This window comes from Apium graveolens, chromosome 6, assembly GCF_009905375.1.
Source record: "Apium graveolens cultivar Ventura chromosome 6, ASM990537v1, whole genome shotgun sequence".
Classification (NCBI taxonomy): domain Eukaryota; kingdom Viridiplantae; phylum Streptophyta; class Magnoliopsida; order Apiales; family Apiaceae; genus Apium; species Apium graveolens.
This window is the reverse complement of record NC_133652.1, coordinates 101,283,972-101,300,719: the sequence shown is the minus strand read 5'-3', so window position 1 is coordinate 101,300,719 and position 16,748 is coordinate 101,283,972. Positions and strand designations below refer to the sequence as shown.

General features: G+C 35.4%; 1 protein-coding gene and 1 non-coding gene across 2 annotated transcripts; both read right to left on the bottom strand.

The window, feature by feature from the left end:
• Positions 1–1,550: 1,550 nt before the first annotated feature.
• On the bottom strand, positions 1,551–2,151 carry LOC141668524 (disease resistance response protein 206-like). The gene has a single exon (XM_074475423.1). It carries the CDS (start codon positions 2,149–2,151, stop codon positions 1,567–1,569), a length of 585 nt encoding a protein of 194 aa, XP_074331524.1. The 3' UTR covers positions 1,551–1,566.
• A 13,052-nt stretch (positions 2,152–15,203) lies between these two features.
• Positions 15,204–15,310, bottom strand: LOC141670118 (small nucleolar RNA R71). The gene has a single exon (XR_012554364.1). It is a non-coding gene; the product is annotated as a small nucleolar RNA R71 (small nucleolar RNA).
• Between the last annotated feature and the right edge of the window lie 1,438 nt (positions 15,311–16,748).

Below are 16,748 nucleotides of genomic sequence, written 5' to 3'. Positions count from 1 at the left end.
TGGTCGAGTGGCGCCGGCCCAGCCTTATTATATTGGCCCAAATGGCCTGGAAGTTCCGCTAAGACGGTCCATTCCTTAGGAGTCCAGTGTTCGGTTGACAAGTAAATCCGACAGGTTCTCCTCTACATGTAGAAAATGGTGGGGTTGCACTACTGCGACTGATCATCGTAAGTGGTCTTCCTGGCGCGGCAAACTCCCGTAATGAGTTCATCATCCAATTGGATATTTCTGCAACACTACCCAGAGCACTTCGATAGAAAGGCTACGACTGGGCGATTGTTAAGTGTTGGCAGGGTCGAGTTTTTAAAATGATGTTTTCATCAAATGAAGTATCTCGTAACTTTATTTCATTTTGATGATATTTCAAAGATTAATTCTATACAAGTTTTGTCGTGTAGCTTCATCTATGAGATGAACTAATTATAACTTGAATGGTGGTAGTTCAAGTAGTATTCGGAAAAGATATAAGTATATTGGAGTATCTTGTAACTTCATCTTTTCAGCTTATATCTAGTAAATGATTATCTTATGCATGACAAAGATTTTCACAAAAACGTTGAGACAAGGTTAGATATATGTGATCACCTTACAACGATATTTTTATACAATTATAAACTGGAACTCTGTGTATATTATGCATGGAAGAGGACTTCCAAGATTTTGAAAAGTATATATATACATATATATTGAATATTTTGTGACTTGGTCGTGTTAAGATATCAAACTTGGTTCATTTCTTTTTGACCAAGACTTTCATGAGTACTATGAGAATGCTCACATATTGTAAATCATTATACATATTATTTTGGTGGGTTTGTTGCTCACCCTTACTGTCTTTTTTCATCACACAACAACAGATAGACAAGATGAACAGGATCAAGCTCCCAATTCGTGAGCGGTTAGGAAACGTTCCGCAGTTTTCTGTAGGCGTTGATGCCACTGTAGCTGAGGTAAGAACTACCAATAGGCTAGGTTTTCAACTTTTGATGTATCAGACTTATGTATATTTATGAATTGTAATAATGGCAAGGAATATGTAAATTATTCAGAAAACCCTTTTTAAGGTGAAATGGTTTATAATTGTGGAATAAAATGACTTGTGTTATTTTTGGTATTCATCTCTGAGACTATAACTTGTGGTGTGTTTGAGTATATTGTGGGGTCACAGTACGCAGTAGTTGGTTGACTGTTAAGATTAAGTATTGATAAGGGAAATGGAACTCGTCGACCCCGGATTTGGGGGTGTTACAGCTAACATTTGCATTTTGAGATTCGAGAATCTATTTATAAGAAAATTGGCTTTTTTTGGGGGTTTCTGAAGATTCCATGTACTTAATGGATGAACGCGCATACGTCTTAACGAGTGATACAATCGGATAAAACAAGTTAAGCACAATTAAATATCACGACAATTATTAACATTTTCATTACATTCCAACTGCAAAATGAAATCAACAGCTCCAAACTTCATCGTTTTCACTAGCTCACTACGACCAACTTCCTTCTATATATATATATTATATAAGCTTAGATAAGTTCCTTTACCGGCCTAATAATATATTATAATTACCAGCATTCATAGAATTTGATATCAACACTAAGCCTGAAGTACACTTCCCCTTCAAATGAATCCGTCATAAGCGTGGCAACTCCCCTGTGCATGAAGAAATCTCCGGTGCCACCAACGATACTAATATCCCTAGTCTTATTCATTAATGGATCAGCTCCATTGAAATTAATTGTGCCCTGATAATCTTTGGTTTTCAGAACAAATGTGAATCCTAGCCACGCAGAGAAGGTGTTTTTAGTGTCATAAATGTACATCCCTTGTGCTCGGCCAACCGGAGGAGAGTGAAGATTATTGTCAAGTGTAATCGGATCATCAAAAACCGCAATGTTTCCGAAATGAAATTTATCAGCCAAAATTGTTAAATTAGCACCTTGCGGGGCAGCTACAATGGCAGAAGTCGCATTAGCTGCGTTTCTGCCATTGTAAATAATATCGTGGAAAAATAAGAGCAAGTGTTTGCATGGTTTATGATGCTTCTTTGATTTCCAAGATGAAGATGCAGATGAGAAAGAAGAAGAAAATAACATGAAGGATAGAAAAAAGATAAGAACAAGTGAAGTAGCAGCTGTTGCTCTTGCCATTGCAAGTTTTCTAATTTGTTGATGTATGTATGAGTGTGAATTTTCAGTCTAAATGCTTCTCCTTTTATAGAGGAAAATCCTTGCTGAAGTTCACTTACAAAGTAGCCAAGACAAAGTAGATGGTAGGTAGGATGGCTAATCGTCAAATGTATTTCACAAGGGCGGCATCTTTTTAAAAGGGGCATAGCTTGATCCCATAATGATTCGGCATTTGCATTGGCTGCATTGTAATTTGCTTAATTAGAGTACTATAAACTACTGTAAATTTAATATGTGTGTATAATATAAAAAAATTACATTACGTCTCTGGTTCTGGACCCAGAGATGCAACTAATTTAGGCCTTGCTAAAATTAAAGACCTATAAATACATATATTTATTGAGATGCCAGATTTATGGAATACAATCTAAAATTTATGTTTGAATTGTTGACTGTTCGTTAATCTAACACGGAGTTGTCTAATAAGCAGATTGTGAAATACATCAGACCAGTATAAATGAAACAGGAGCTTGTTCGTGCATAGTATCAACCACCTTGTAGCTGATAGCTTTTATAGGTTCCTTGTAAACTTTCATGTCACATTAACACAAAATGTAAAATACATTTTGCTTAGTAATATAGAAATGAGCTTCTTTCAATCTCGGCTATTTATATTTACATTTACTGTATCTTTTAAGGTGTTTATAAATTTCCCTACATATGTTTTTATCTGATTCCGACAACATTTAAAGAATTAGGACCAAATTCTTAGATTTAGCAGTGAAGTTTAAGACGGGTTTGAAGTGAGTACTCTAACTCAACATAGGAAAACTTTTAGATCATCTGACGCCGTATATGGATGTGCTAAAAAATGTTGTGGATATGAGATTTATGTCAAAGACTGACACGATAGGCACGAATATATATTATTTGGTTTACAAGGCAGTAAATTTTGGCAGTCACCCTCATATTGACTATTTTAATATATTTTTGAAATATTTAATAATGAAAAAGGTGAAATTGTAGATTCATACATAAAAACTTGTATACAATTATTTTTAGTCAATTTGTAAGCTTGTCATACGAGGGTATCCATTCTTGTAAACAACTGTTCTTTCGTACTAAAGTCTAAAGTTGAAAATCCATGAGCAGTACGTGCTGCTTCAGAAGAAAATAAGTACTCCATCTGGTATGGTAGTAGAATATCATGCAAGGCAAAACTTGCATTGGTAATTAAAATTCTAAAATACAAGCCAACAATCATTTTCAAACCAAGCTCAGAAAATTATAAGGACTGTACTACTAAAATCAGATAGGATAAAGGTTCATGCTTAGCAAAAAAGGAGGGTGCATGATGCCCATTATCCAAAAATGACCAGGTCTTCTGAAAGTTACAGATGACTAGAGTAGAGTCGTTCGTCTAAGCCGCAGTCATGATATATTTTTAGGTTGTGTTTCGCTGTATAGACCAGACCGGTTAAAATCAAATGGAAAAATGTGGAAAATGAATTAGATATTTTGAATGAGATTTTCTATAGAATATTAGAAGGTTGGTGTGGCATTCATTTGTAGATCGGAGGGGATGAACTTTAGATTATATTGGTGAGAGTACAACTGTAGAATGGAATGAATGACTATGAAGCCCAATTAGTTCATGAATACAGTATAAATTTAAATTCATTCTCGTCTCATTAATTTTAATCCAACCATAGACTCCTACAATATGAATACTTACTCGGTGACTTGGTAGATGAGTATAATGCTAAGCTCAAATTGCCACCATCTAGAACGAAATTTGTAAAGACATATTAGCTTGTATAAATTCATCTTATTTATAAGGCGGCCGCTTAGATTAGACTTTACCTATCTCTTATATAAAATATCAAACATACGCCCTATTTTGCAGGGCTCAATTAAGTATCATGGGCTTCAATTGGCCCAATAATCCAACTTAACTGGCCCAATAACCCAACTTAACGACAAAGACAAAACTTCTGAAAACGATTAACAATCCATTCAGGTTATATATCAAAATCTCCACTATTTTTGTCAAAAACTATCAAACTGCTACCCCATTTTCACGAGTACTCATTTTTATCGCTATAATCACCACATATTATATATCACTATAATAAAGTTTGAAATAAAAATTGACTTGAAATTTAATGAATTGATGTTGGGTTTGTTAGAAGAATTAATAATAGAGAAGTATAAAAATTATAAAAGAGAAGTATAAAAATTCTTTTTTACAATGCATGTGCCTCACACATCATTTGCTAATTAGAATTCCAATAATTTCAGTTAAATATTTTTCAAGATTTGACTGAGCGATATATATTGATTCTAGTGATCAAAACGAGTCATCATGAAAATCAGATATTCACTAGATAATTTTTGACAAAAACAATTATCACTTTTTAAAAAACCTCAATCCATTGTACATGATGACAAAACACCATGATGAGTGGTGTTATTGATTTTTTTATATATTATACTTTAATTCACTTAAACGACAATTGCAGGTGAACTAAATTAAAACCTAAGTAGGGTTGAGCATTCGGTCGGTTCGATCAGAAACCGAACCGAACCAAATTAACCGAAAACTGAAATATTATTTTTTTTCAAACCGAATCGAACTTACTTACGAACCGAACCGATTTATTTCAGTTTATTCGGTTCGGTTCTAAAAACCGATTTTTTTTAAATACCTGTTTTTACCCTTACAAATGAAGTTACATTTACAACTTTGAAATTGAAAGTAAATAAAAGGCGAGATAAACTCAAACATTTACAAGATGTAATAAAATGATGCAGATTATTCTAGCAGTACACCTCCACCATCCGCACAAAATTACAAACTCAAATATCCTAGAATTCATAGTCATTAATTAATTTTACAGATTATAACATGCATGCGTGTTATCAATTCACATAAAATTCAACACAAAGGTGAACTTGCTGGCTGCTTGCTGGATTGATAATAAAACAATCAAATTGGTGTTGAAATTAAATCTGCAGCAAGTCGGCGACGACAACGGGTCTGTGTACTGGTCGTGTTTGTGATTTAAGATTAGATCATCTACTCTATTCTTGATCTAGGCTTTTTGGTTTTGGTTTTGGTTAACTGTATTTTCAATTATATATATATATATATTTACTGAATTATATTATATTATATTATATATAATATGATTATATATATTTATATATAATTCCGTTAATTTGGTTAAAACCGAACTAATATTTTGCAAAATTGAACCGAACCGATTATATTTCGGTTCAAACCGAAAAATCGAAATAACCGAAATTTTTAAAAAAACTCAAACCGAACCGAACCGAATTTTGATGGTTCGGTTCGGTTTTTCGATTTCGGTTCAGTTTTGCTCAGCCTTACCTATAAGATACGTGTCTTAGAGTTTGACAGAAAAAATATGTAATCTTATGTTGTTTACTCATGTAGTGATAGTAAATTGTACGAAAATAGTTAACAACCGATGTTGAGATAGTACTAGGTGATTCTTTCTTATACAGATTTTGATAGTACTACTGAAACGTTTTGTGTTGGGATAGTGCTAACTAAATCTGATACAAAACATCACCTTCTGGTCTTCATTCGTTTTTCCCCATCACCGGAAAATGCATTGAGCAACTTTGAAACTCCAAAACACGTCTACAATAATTTCAAACCTTATATATCTGAATAAAATTTTAACTAAATTCTGTGATTTGGCATTATATATATATATATATATATATATATATATATATAATTTATAGTTACAAGTAGTACAATACGGACGACAACAATATCATCACTAGCAAATCAGCTTCACCAAATCTGTCTTTCAGAAAAATATATCATAACAGCAACTGATGATCAATTTTTAGAAATAATTAGATCAAATTATATGTTATCAGTACTGTTAGAGTAGAGTAAATGGGGATCCCTTATTATGTCTTATTACAAAGGTATTTATAGACCTCCAAGTAGGTCTTTTAGTATATGGGCCTAGGCCCAACATTTAGTCCCCCTTTAGTCCAAAAGAAACTTTTAGATCTTTTAATCATGGACTTTTACAGTAGGGATTGGGTAAGAGAAGATGAAAAGAAAAATACAAACAAAAATAAAATCAGAGATGTTTTATTTTATTATATACATATATATATATTCTTTTTCTTTCTTGCGTGGGTATCTGCACCATCAGTCTTTTCGGTTTATTTCTTGGAGAACGTGTGTGCATGTCTTGATAACTAGAGAGGTGGGGAGCTTTTGTGCTTCCTTTATATACACTTGTTTCTTCTTCATCTGGCTTCAAGTTTCCCCAACAATCACTTCTTCTTCTACCTTAGGTACTTTTCTTTATCTCCTTTTTGTTTGTCTTTCATTTCTACTTTTTTAGTTTACCTAATATGGATCCTCTTGTCATTTCATCTTCTGATACCGAGGGTAGTGAGAATGCTGAGAGTTATGAATGTCTTGGTCGTGTAGAACCCGCTATCCGTTTCCGTTATAATCTTCGGAGTCCCCCATTTTGTAAAACTGAGCCTGGTTCTCCTTTTGGAGATAAGGGTTCAGTGAATGTGTCTCCTGTTAATTTGTCGGAGGGTTACACTTCGGAGTCTCCTCGGAGTCTTAAGTTTGAGACAAACAAGTCTTTTAACCGTAGTAGCGAGTATGCCGCGAAACCTCTTGACCTTGACCGATTAGCTAGATATGTTACTTTTCTTGATGGTTTTGCTGTCTTTTCTCCTTTTTCTACTGACCAGATGTGGGCTCCCTCACATCCTAGTCGTCATGCTGTTCCAGATATCTATTTTGAGGGGGGTTTTAGGTTATCTTTGCATCCTTTTTATTTTTTTTTGTGTTTGGGGCTCTTGAGTGCGGTTTGTCTCAGTTGGTTCCTAATGTCGTTCTTCAAATTAATGGTCTTATTGCGAGGTGTCATGAGCTTGGTTGGTTTCCTACTGTCGACCTTTTGTTTTCTGTTTTTAGAGTTAAAAGTACTGGGAGTCAATTGTATTTTGACAAAAAAGAGGGTTGTTGTAAGCTTGTTGGAGTCCCCGGCTCTAACTCTGGGAGGCATGGCAAATGGGCTTGGTATGAGGGCCCTGGTCTTGATCGTGTTGGACAATGGAAGCCTCTCTGTCCTGCTAGGGTGTGGTGTTTGAACCGCTTAGAGTCTAAGACCCCTGCAGAGTTATCAAACTTTCTTGGTTCTTCTGTTAAATACCAGCTTGATAACTTTATAGATGATGATTTTTTGACTCATTATTGTAAGTTATCTCCTTTTTCTTTTGTATATCTTTTTTGGCTTTTGTCTTGTCATCCTTTGCTATCTTGTTATGCTATAAGTTCTTTTTATCTTTTTGTGACAATATTTGTACCGGGTTTGTTGCGTTTGTCGAAGAGGTTTTTGATCATGCCTACTGAGGAGTTTCTTGCACGTCTCATGAAGAGTAAAGCCACTGGTGCATCTATTGTGACGGTTTATGATTCTACTGAGAAAGTTCCAGAGCATGATATACGAGCTGGCGTTGTGGAGCAAGTTCCTGCCAATGTAACGCCCCTAAATCCAGGGTCAGAGGATTTTGTCGTCACTATAAAATCTCAATCTAAATTAACCTGTTAAATCAATAAATAAATACCAATAACTCAAATATAGCATTTGTGACCCCAAACTAATCCAAGATCTTTTAAGGTTACAGTTCTAGAAACAAGAATTCAAAATGCCATAAATACATTTTTCACTTTCCTTTAAAATAATTCTCAATTCAATACTAAACCCAGTACTATAACTTCGGAAAGAAGTATATTAGTCCCAACTATAAAATAACATAACATATATATATACAACTTTATATAATGAAACTTACACTAGTCTGCAAACCTGGACCAATCATCTTTCAAAAGCTTCTTCTTTGCTTCCTCGAATTACGCGGCTAAACAGCGCAAGCTAACCTCACTGGAGGTTAAATTTGAAAACAGGCAAGTATGAGCGAAAGAAATGCTCAACAAGTTCATTATAGCATATATATAGTCATTTTGATATAAAACCGGCATCTACAATAGCGCATAATATTTTAAAATCGTAATTGCTGAAACAGAAAATTTATTAAAGAATCAGATAATTGTTTCTCACTTTATTCAAAACTCTTTTTGATATTTTCGAGCGAAATACTTCAGCAATACTTTAAATCTTGATGAGAATAAAACTCGTAAAATAGTGTTTACGAAAATGTCGGTACAACATTAATATGAAACAATGATTATGCAATGAATTATAAATTTCATTCAAAACCGAACTCTTGATATTAATATTAATTTTGTTGTCATATCAAATTAGATATCAATACGAACTTTAATGCTCACAACATCCCATACTGAAGTCAACATCAATCATCTATACTAATACCACCTTTGATATTTAACAACAAAGTAAGTATCGACATAAATCAGAAACTGAATCAAAACTGTATTTCCTTTAATCCAAAATAGAAACAGTTGATATATTATTTATTCTATGATTATCAAAAAAATTTAGAAACAACAGTTTAGATTGGAACCAATTTTGCACTATGATGTTCCTGATGAGCAGTCACGAAACAGCACCGATATCCCGCAGCCATACGGTACCTATAGGGCGCCAGAAAAGGTATATATTCGCTTTGTAAGATATTACACTTCCGTATAATAGCTCACGCTGGACCGGTGCCTCGGCCTCTTACGCAACCAGTAACCGTCCAATCTTAAAACATTTAATTGAAAGGGGTCATAATACTCGACAACCTTATATATTTTATTCCCCCATTCACTTAGGCAGGAATACTCGCAACAAAATAATTTTTCTCAAGGTATAAAACATTTATAAATCTAGTATTTGGATAAGTAAAAACACTTAAATATTCTGAATTTAGAATAGCAGAGAGTACTTGCATGATGACATTTAACTCAGCGATATGTAAAACCTTTATCTATTCTGAACTTAGAATAGAATAGCAATACTTGCATAATCATAAGCAGTTGGATATTTAAAATATTTAACTATTCTAGAATTAGAATGGTATAGAGAACTTGCATAATAGGATTCAAAATAAATATCACTTGAGCAATAAGTGATGATAGGGTTACTTGCCTTTGGTTTTTAGCAGTTAGTCACACTCGTAATGACACATTTATTCTGACATTCTGTCTCAAAACATCACCGTCTATATTTTTAACACTTTACAGATATGCTGCTCATGTGATTGCTAGAAGCCAGATATCCAATACCATTCCATCACACTCTTTATCCAATGCATTGTCATGATCAACTCCAATGATCCGCATCTATAATTAAGAGATACAACTTTAATCGTCTAAATGATAATTACTCGACGAACTGCGCGTCAAAATCATATCGTCTACCCATATAATAGCCCACACATAAAGAAGACAGTTATGTTAGATATATTTATGATGTCATGTCTAATATGTTGTGTTTAGTTTCAGAACTTAATGTCAGGACTTACTGGAAATCAGAACTTATTGAAGTTAGAACTTATATCAGAACTTAAGGTCGTTAGGATTTATATCAGGACTTAAGTACGGATACTTCAGATAAGGAAAACAGCTGATTAACGGGAAAGGATCGTGACTAAAACAATAGAAGATATGCATGAAGAGTTAGAAGACTAGAAGACTTGCAGAAGATAATATCTGACTGATATATTTTAGGAGACAGAATTATATTCCATATCAATTAGAAGTTATCTTGTAACTGTGTACTATATAAACACAGCTTAGGATTTACACTATATGTGTTATCATTCACGAGAAATATTATACATTGTAACCTAACAGCTCTTAGTGATATTGTTCATCACTGAGAGAGAACAACTGTTCTATTGTAACAGAGTTTATTATATTGAATATACTTAATTATTGTTACATACTTGTTTTCGAAATTGATTTGATTGTATAAACACTATATTCAACCCCTTCTATAGTGTTGTGTGACCTAACAAGTGGTATCAGAGCCTTTCTGTTAACACACATACAGTAAGATCCAAACAATCAATCATGTCTGAAGAAACACAAACTCCAACTAAGTCTACCAAAACTCAAGATACTCAAAACACTCAAACCCACAGTCGATATGAGACTATTAGGGTTCCCATACTGAGACCATCTGAGTATCCTATATGGAAAGTGAAGATGGCTATCTTTCTGGAAGCTACAGATCCAGAATACCTTGATAGAATTAATGAAGGACCATATAAGCCTACCAAGCTCTCTGTTGCAGTAGCTGATCAACCAGCAAAGACCATACCAAAGGAGAAAGGTGAATACACACCTGAAGATATCTCATCTATTGCCAATGATGCAAGGGTAAGGAATTTCTTGCATAGTGCAATTGATAATGTCATGTCAAACAGGGTAATTAGATGCAAGACTAAAAAAAAGATATGGGATGCTTTGGAGACAAGATGTCAAGGAACTGATGCAATCAAAAAGAACAGGAAGACTATACTCACTCAAGAGTATGAGCACTTTGACCCAAAAGCTGATGAGTCTTTAACTGATTTATATGACAGGTTTGCCAAACTCTTGAATGATCTGTCACTGGTGGACAAGGAATATGATCTTGAAGATTCAAATCTAAAATTCCGTTTAGCTCTTCCTGAAAATTAGGATTTGAAGTCTACTACCATAAGAGACAACTATGACCTTACTGAAACTACTCTTGATGAAATTTATGGTATGCTCAAGACTCATGAACTTGAGATGGATCAAAAGAGCAAGAGGCATGGAAGAAAGTCAAGGACAGTTGCTCTTAAAGCTGAGGAGGAATCTCCTAAAGTTGTTGTCTCAAAGAGGGGAAAATGAAAGGCTCTCATCATAAAGTCTGATTCAAAATCATCAGATTCTGATAATGATGATTCAGAAACTGAAAGTTTACCTGAAGTGGATGTTGATGCAGAGATGATGCAACTGTGTGCTCTTATGGTGAAGGGTATCACAAAGATAGCCTACAAGAAATTCATAAAAGGCAAGAAGTTTTCCAGGAAAGGTGGAAGTTCTGATAAGAAAGGGTTCAGAAAGTCTGAAGGCAAATGAGGAAAGTCTGACAGAGGAGACAACTCATATGTCAAATGCTACAATTATGGTGAAAGAGGCCACATATCTCCTGACTGCAAGAAAGGAAAAAGTTATAAAGGAAAGGCACTTATCACAAAGAAGAAAAGCTGGACAGACACTTCAGATTCTGAAAATGAGGTCAACTATGCCTTGATGGCAAATGCTGATAGCAGTACTGATACTGCTGAATTGAAGGTACCTCAAACAACTTTTTCTTTTCATACTGATGATATTACTGAGTTGAGATTATATCTTAAAACTATGTTCATTAGTTTTAGAGATCAGACTTTAACAAATGAAAGATTAACATCTGAAAGTCTTGCTCTTAGAAACAGAAATGACTACTTAGAAAAAGAGTTAGTTATGTTCCATCAAACTCAGAAAGAAAGAGATGATGCTTTGTATGTTAGAGATGAAGTGCTAAAATTGAATAAATCTATTAAATCTGAATTAAAAAAGGAAAGAGAAATCAACAAAACTTGGACTAACTCTGGCAGAAGAACTCAGAATATACTAAGTAGTGGAAACTGGAAAGAGGGCTTAGGTTATGAAGATGATAAAGAAGAAAAGGAAACTATGTCATATAAACCAAACTTTACCAAGAAAGCTGAAAAGCCTAAAGTTAATCATGTTAAGTTTGTAGCAAAAACTGTAATGTCTGATTCTGAAAAGATGATAGATTCTAGGACAGAAGTCAAAGAAAAGTCAACTTCGGACAAATTAAAACAGGACAAACTAGCTTCAGTAAACATAGGTTTAATGACTAAGAAGCAGCTTAAGCATAAGCTGAAAGAGATTAGAAATGTGAATAAGGTAAAGGAAGATAGGAAAAATAGGAATGGAAAGGAAGGTGTGAATAAAAGCAATAATTATATGCCTGTTCCTAATGCTCCTAGAACGAAATGTTATAACTGTGGAAACTCTAACCATCTTGCTTTTTTTCGCAGGAAAAATAAAGATATAAACTCTTTACCTCCTAGATATGGAGTTAAGAGTCAGTTTGTTAGGTTTAAACCACAAAATCCTTGTTTTCATTGTGGTAGTTTATGACATTCCATTTATACTTGTAAGGAATATCATAGTTTGTACTATAATTTTTATCAAATAAAACCTTCTTTAAAGAAAGTTAGCGTAATTCCTTCTAGTGTAAAGTCTAATGCAAAGTCTGATATACAATCTGATAAATAGTATGTTAGCATAAACTCTGAAACAAAATCCGCTGCAAATGCTAACAAACTTAAAAAGGCCAAAGGATCCAAGAAAGTCTGGGTCCTTAAAACTAACCAATACTGGTCTTTGTAATTGCAGGGCAACAGGAAAAACATCCTAGTTCTGGACAGTAGATGTTCAGGACATATGACTGGAAATAAAGCCCTGCTATCAGACTTTGTGGAGAAAGCTGGCCCAGGAGTTTCTTATGGAGATGACAACATGGGAAAAACTCTGGAATATGGCAATATCAATCTTGGGAATGTCATCATTGAAACAGTAGCTCTTATCTCAGGACTTAAACACAATCTGCTAAGTGTGAGTCAAATTTGTGACAGAAGTTATCATGTGGATTTCTTTGAAGAACACTATGAAGTTGTAAGTATTCTACAGGCAAAGTGATTCTAAAAGGTTACAAACATGGTAACATATATGAAGCCAGACTTTCAACAAACTATGATGGTTCTCTAATCTGTCTGTTGAGTAGAGCATTAATTGAAGAAAGCTGGAATTGACACAAGAGACTCTCTCATTTAAATTTTAACAACATAAATGAGCTAGTAAAGAAAGATCTTGTGAGAGGACTGTCCAAATCAGTATTTGCTCCGGATGGCCTTTGTAATTCATGTCAAAAGGTAAAATAAAGAAAATCTTCATTCAAGAGCAAAATCGAATCCTCAATTCTTGAGCCTTATCACTTACTGTATGTTGATCTATTTGGTCCAGTTGATAAGTGGATTTTACATCCACTTGGAACGCTTTATTACAAGCTTAAATTGGTGTTTTGAACTCAAGTTGTTAGTATTTTGATGTGTTTTTGTGTTATTGCATTTCAGGTATCAGTTATATGAAGAAAAGAGCTTTTAAAGAAAATATGATAAAAAGTGATCAGGTTTGGAAGCCAAGGCCATTGTCAAGTTGTAGATAATCTCAATAGCTTCGCGTGGGCAGTTGAATTGCCTAATTTTGACGAGTAGAACTCAAGTTATGGCCAAAACAAGATTCATCAGAAATTTTTTCCAGACAGGAGCTGAGCGGCCGCCCAGGAGAGCTGAGCGGCCGCCCAGGAGAGCTGAACGCCCGCCCGAAGAGCTGAGCGGCCGCCCAAGGCGCGGGTGGTTGCTGCTTTCACTGAAAAAGCCTTTTTTGAGTGGAATTTGACGATTTTAAGGGTCCAGGTCCACAAGAGGGTATATATACTTAAAAAAAAAGGGTTTTTATCATCTGGGAAGATTGGGATACCAAGGAGAAGACCTAGAAGCACAGTATAACTCCGAAAAAGAAGATCTTGTTTTCAACTTGTGATTCTTTGAATTAGTTGTAACTTTGGATGCTCATTTTCATTCTGGTTGAACCTAGATCTCGTTTATTAGTACTTTAATTATTATTCAGTTTATTAAGACCTTGTTTAATACCATGCTTTCATTGGAATCCATGGTAACTATGAATTCGATTATGGGTTAATCGTTGTCATGGGGTTCTAGCGGATTTACTTATTGATTTCAATAATTAATTTATTTTGATATCTTGGTGTGTGGTGATTGATTAATATCCTAGTATTGGTTGTGCTTATTCATCTTATATGCGTAGCTAACATATAAGATAGTGTGATAATCTCTATTGAAGCGACAGTGAATATAGAGGTTTAGAACTTGCCATGCTAGCATAGGTTCATGTATGTGTATGCATGATTAGTGAGTAACTCTAACCGTTTTACTTGCCCTATGTAATCATTATGAATAACTTGTGCTTAAACCGTTATGTTGTCAAATTCTATAGACATGTAGGGTCTCAATATAATTAGTGCCTATTCAGCTTCTAACTCTTTTGTGGATGTCTGGTAGAATGGTACTCGTGCAACGAAAGTTGGCGTTTATCAGTTTCGTGTTATCTGATTAGTGTCATCACCATTACATGCTAAGGTTAAGACCGATAAGGCTATTGAATGAAGTAGTAATGAAGTTAGAATCCCATATTTGTCATATATAGTAATTCAACCTCAATTCTCTTAGTTAATGTTATTTAGTATAATCTCTTAGTTTAATAAAAACCCAATTTGTTATTTGTCTTAGCGTTGAGCGATAACCATACATTGTTGCATAGTTGCATAAATTGAACTTAACCTAAACCAATCTCTGTGGGAACGAATCTGATTTATATCTTATACTACTTGCGAACGCGTATACTTGTGTGAATATTAGCGCGTGTTTTTGCCCTAACAAGTTTTTGGCGCCGCTGTCGGGGACTCGGTGTTAATTTTTAGTTTATGTGCTTGTCATCAGTGGTCGTTAAGTTCACTGACTCAGATTCTTTTACTTTCACGGTTTATTTTTTTGTGTTTCAGGTATTCATTACAATGGGAGATCCAGCAGCACGAACGAGAGCCTTGATGGATTTCTCTCAACCCAAGATTAATGACATTCAATCTAGCATTGTCAGGCCAGCTATCACAGCTAATACCTTTGAGATCAAGCCTGACATAATTCAATGGGTACAGACTTCAGTCCAGTTTGGGGGTTCTCCAACGGAAGATCCCAATACACACATTAGGGATTTCATAGAGATCTGCGATACCTTCAGGTTCAATGGTGTTTCTGAAGATGCTGTAAAGCTGAGACTATTCCCATTCTCTCTGAGGGACAAGGATAAGAGCTGGTTACACTCTCTACCAGCTGGTTCGATTACTACTTGGGAAGATCTTGCTCATAAGTTTCTTACTAAATTCTTCCCTATAGTGAAGACAGCTACAATCAGAAATGCTCTTACTCAATTTGCGCAGCAATCAGGAGAATATTTATATGAACTGTGGGAGCGCTACAAGGAGATGCTTAGGAAGTGTCCTCATCATGAAATGCCTGACGGGATGATCATCAATTGTTTTTATAATGGGTTGGGAGCACAATCCAGACCCATGTTCGATGCAGCAGCAGGTGGAGCATTATGGGCAAAGAGCTATGAGGAAGCTTATGATCTAATTGAACTGATGGCTGCTAATGAATATCAGTATCCAGCTCAGAGATTGCCACAGAGCAAGGTAGTAGGAGTTCTTGAGGTGGATATAGCTATGGCTATCACTTCTCAACTAAAGGATTTGTCTATGAAGATCGATTCTCTGGCTAACTTGGGTGTTAATCAGATAACCAGTGTTTGTGAGCTATGTGCAGGTTCGCATGCGACGGAGCAATGCGCTATATCTAGTGACTCAGCTCAGTTTGAGAGCAACTTTTAGAGATCGCAGCAATCAGTTCCAGACACTTATCATCCTGACAACTGGAATCATCCTAACTTCAGCTGGAGCAATAATCAGAATGCGATGCAACAGCCATTCCAGCAGTTTGGAAATAAGCTATTCAACCCTCCTAGTTTTCAGCAACAAATTACACCAAAACAACAAACTCATGGTGCATGTCTATCCTCGAATGAAAAATTTGAATTGGAGGAGTTGCGGCTTAAGTGCAAAAACCAGGCTCTTATATGCCAAAGCCAGGCTGTTTCTATCCAGAATTTGGAGAACCAAATAGGGCAAATTGCTAATTCCTTATTGAATCGACCACCAGGAACGCTTCCTAGTGATACAGAAACAAATCCAGGCAAGAAGGAAGTTGAAGAATAGGTGAACGCCATTACCTGAAAGTCTGGAAAGGTTGCAAGCCCCCAAATTCAGCAAGACGAAGAGCCTGAAAAGTCTCAATTTCCAGAATCTGAGGTTTTGGCTGAAGAAGATGTGGAGAAGGAAATACAGGTGGAACGTAGGAAGACTACTGTGGAACACACTCCTCCTGAGGGTAATACAAGGGAGAAACAGATCTATCCTCCAGCTCCTTTTCCTAAGAGGCTGCAGAAGAAAAAGCCGGATAAGCAGTTTGAGAAGTTTTTGGAGGTGTTCAAGAAACTTCATATCAATATACCTTTCACTGAAGCTCTTGAACAGATGCCTAGCTATGCGAGGTTTATGAAAGGTATTCTCTCTCGGAAAGTGAAGCTCGATAATTTAGAGACCGTTGCTCTAACGGAGGAATGCAGTGCTGTGCTGTAACAGAAGTTGCCTCCGAAGCTTAAAGATCCTGGAAGCTTCACTATTCCTTGCACCATCGGAAACTTGTCATTCAACAAGTGTTTATGTGATTTAAGAGCTAGCATCAATCTGATGCCCTTATCTATCTTCAAGAAGCTTGGTATGCCTGATCCGAAACCAACATACATATCATTGCAACTAGCTGACCGTTCCATCGCTTATCCACGAGGTATAGTGAAGGATGTCTTGGTCAAGGTGGATAAACTCTTCTTCCCT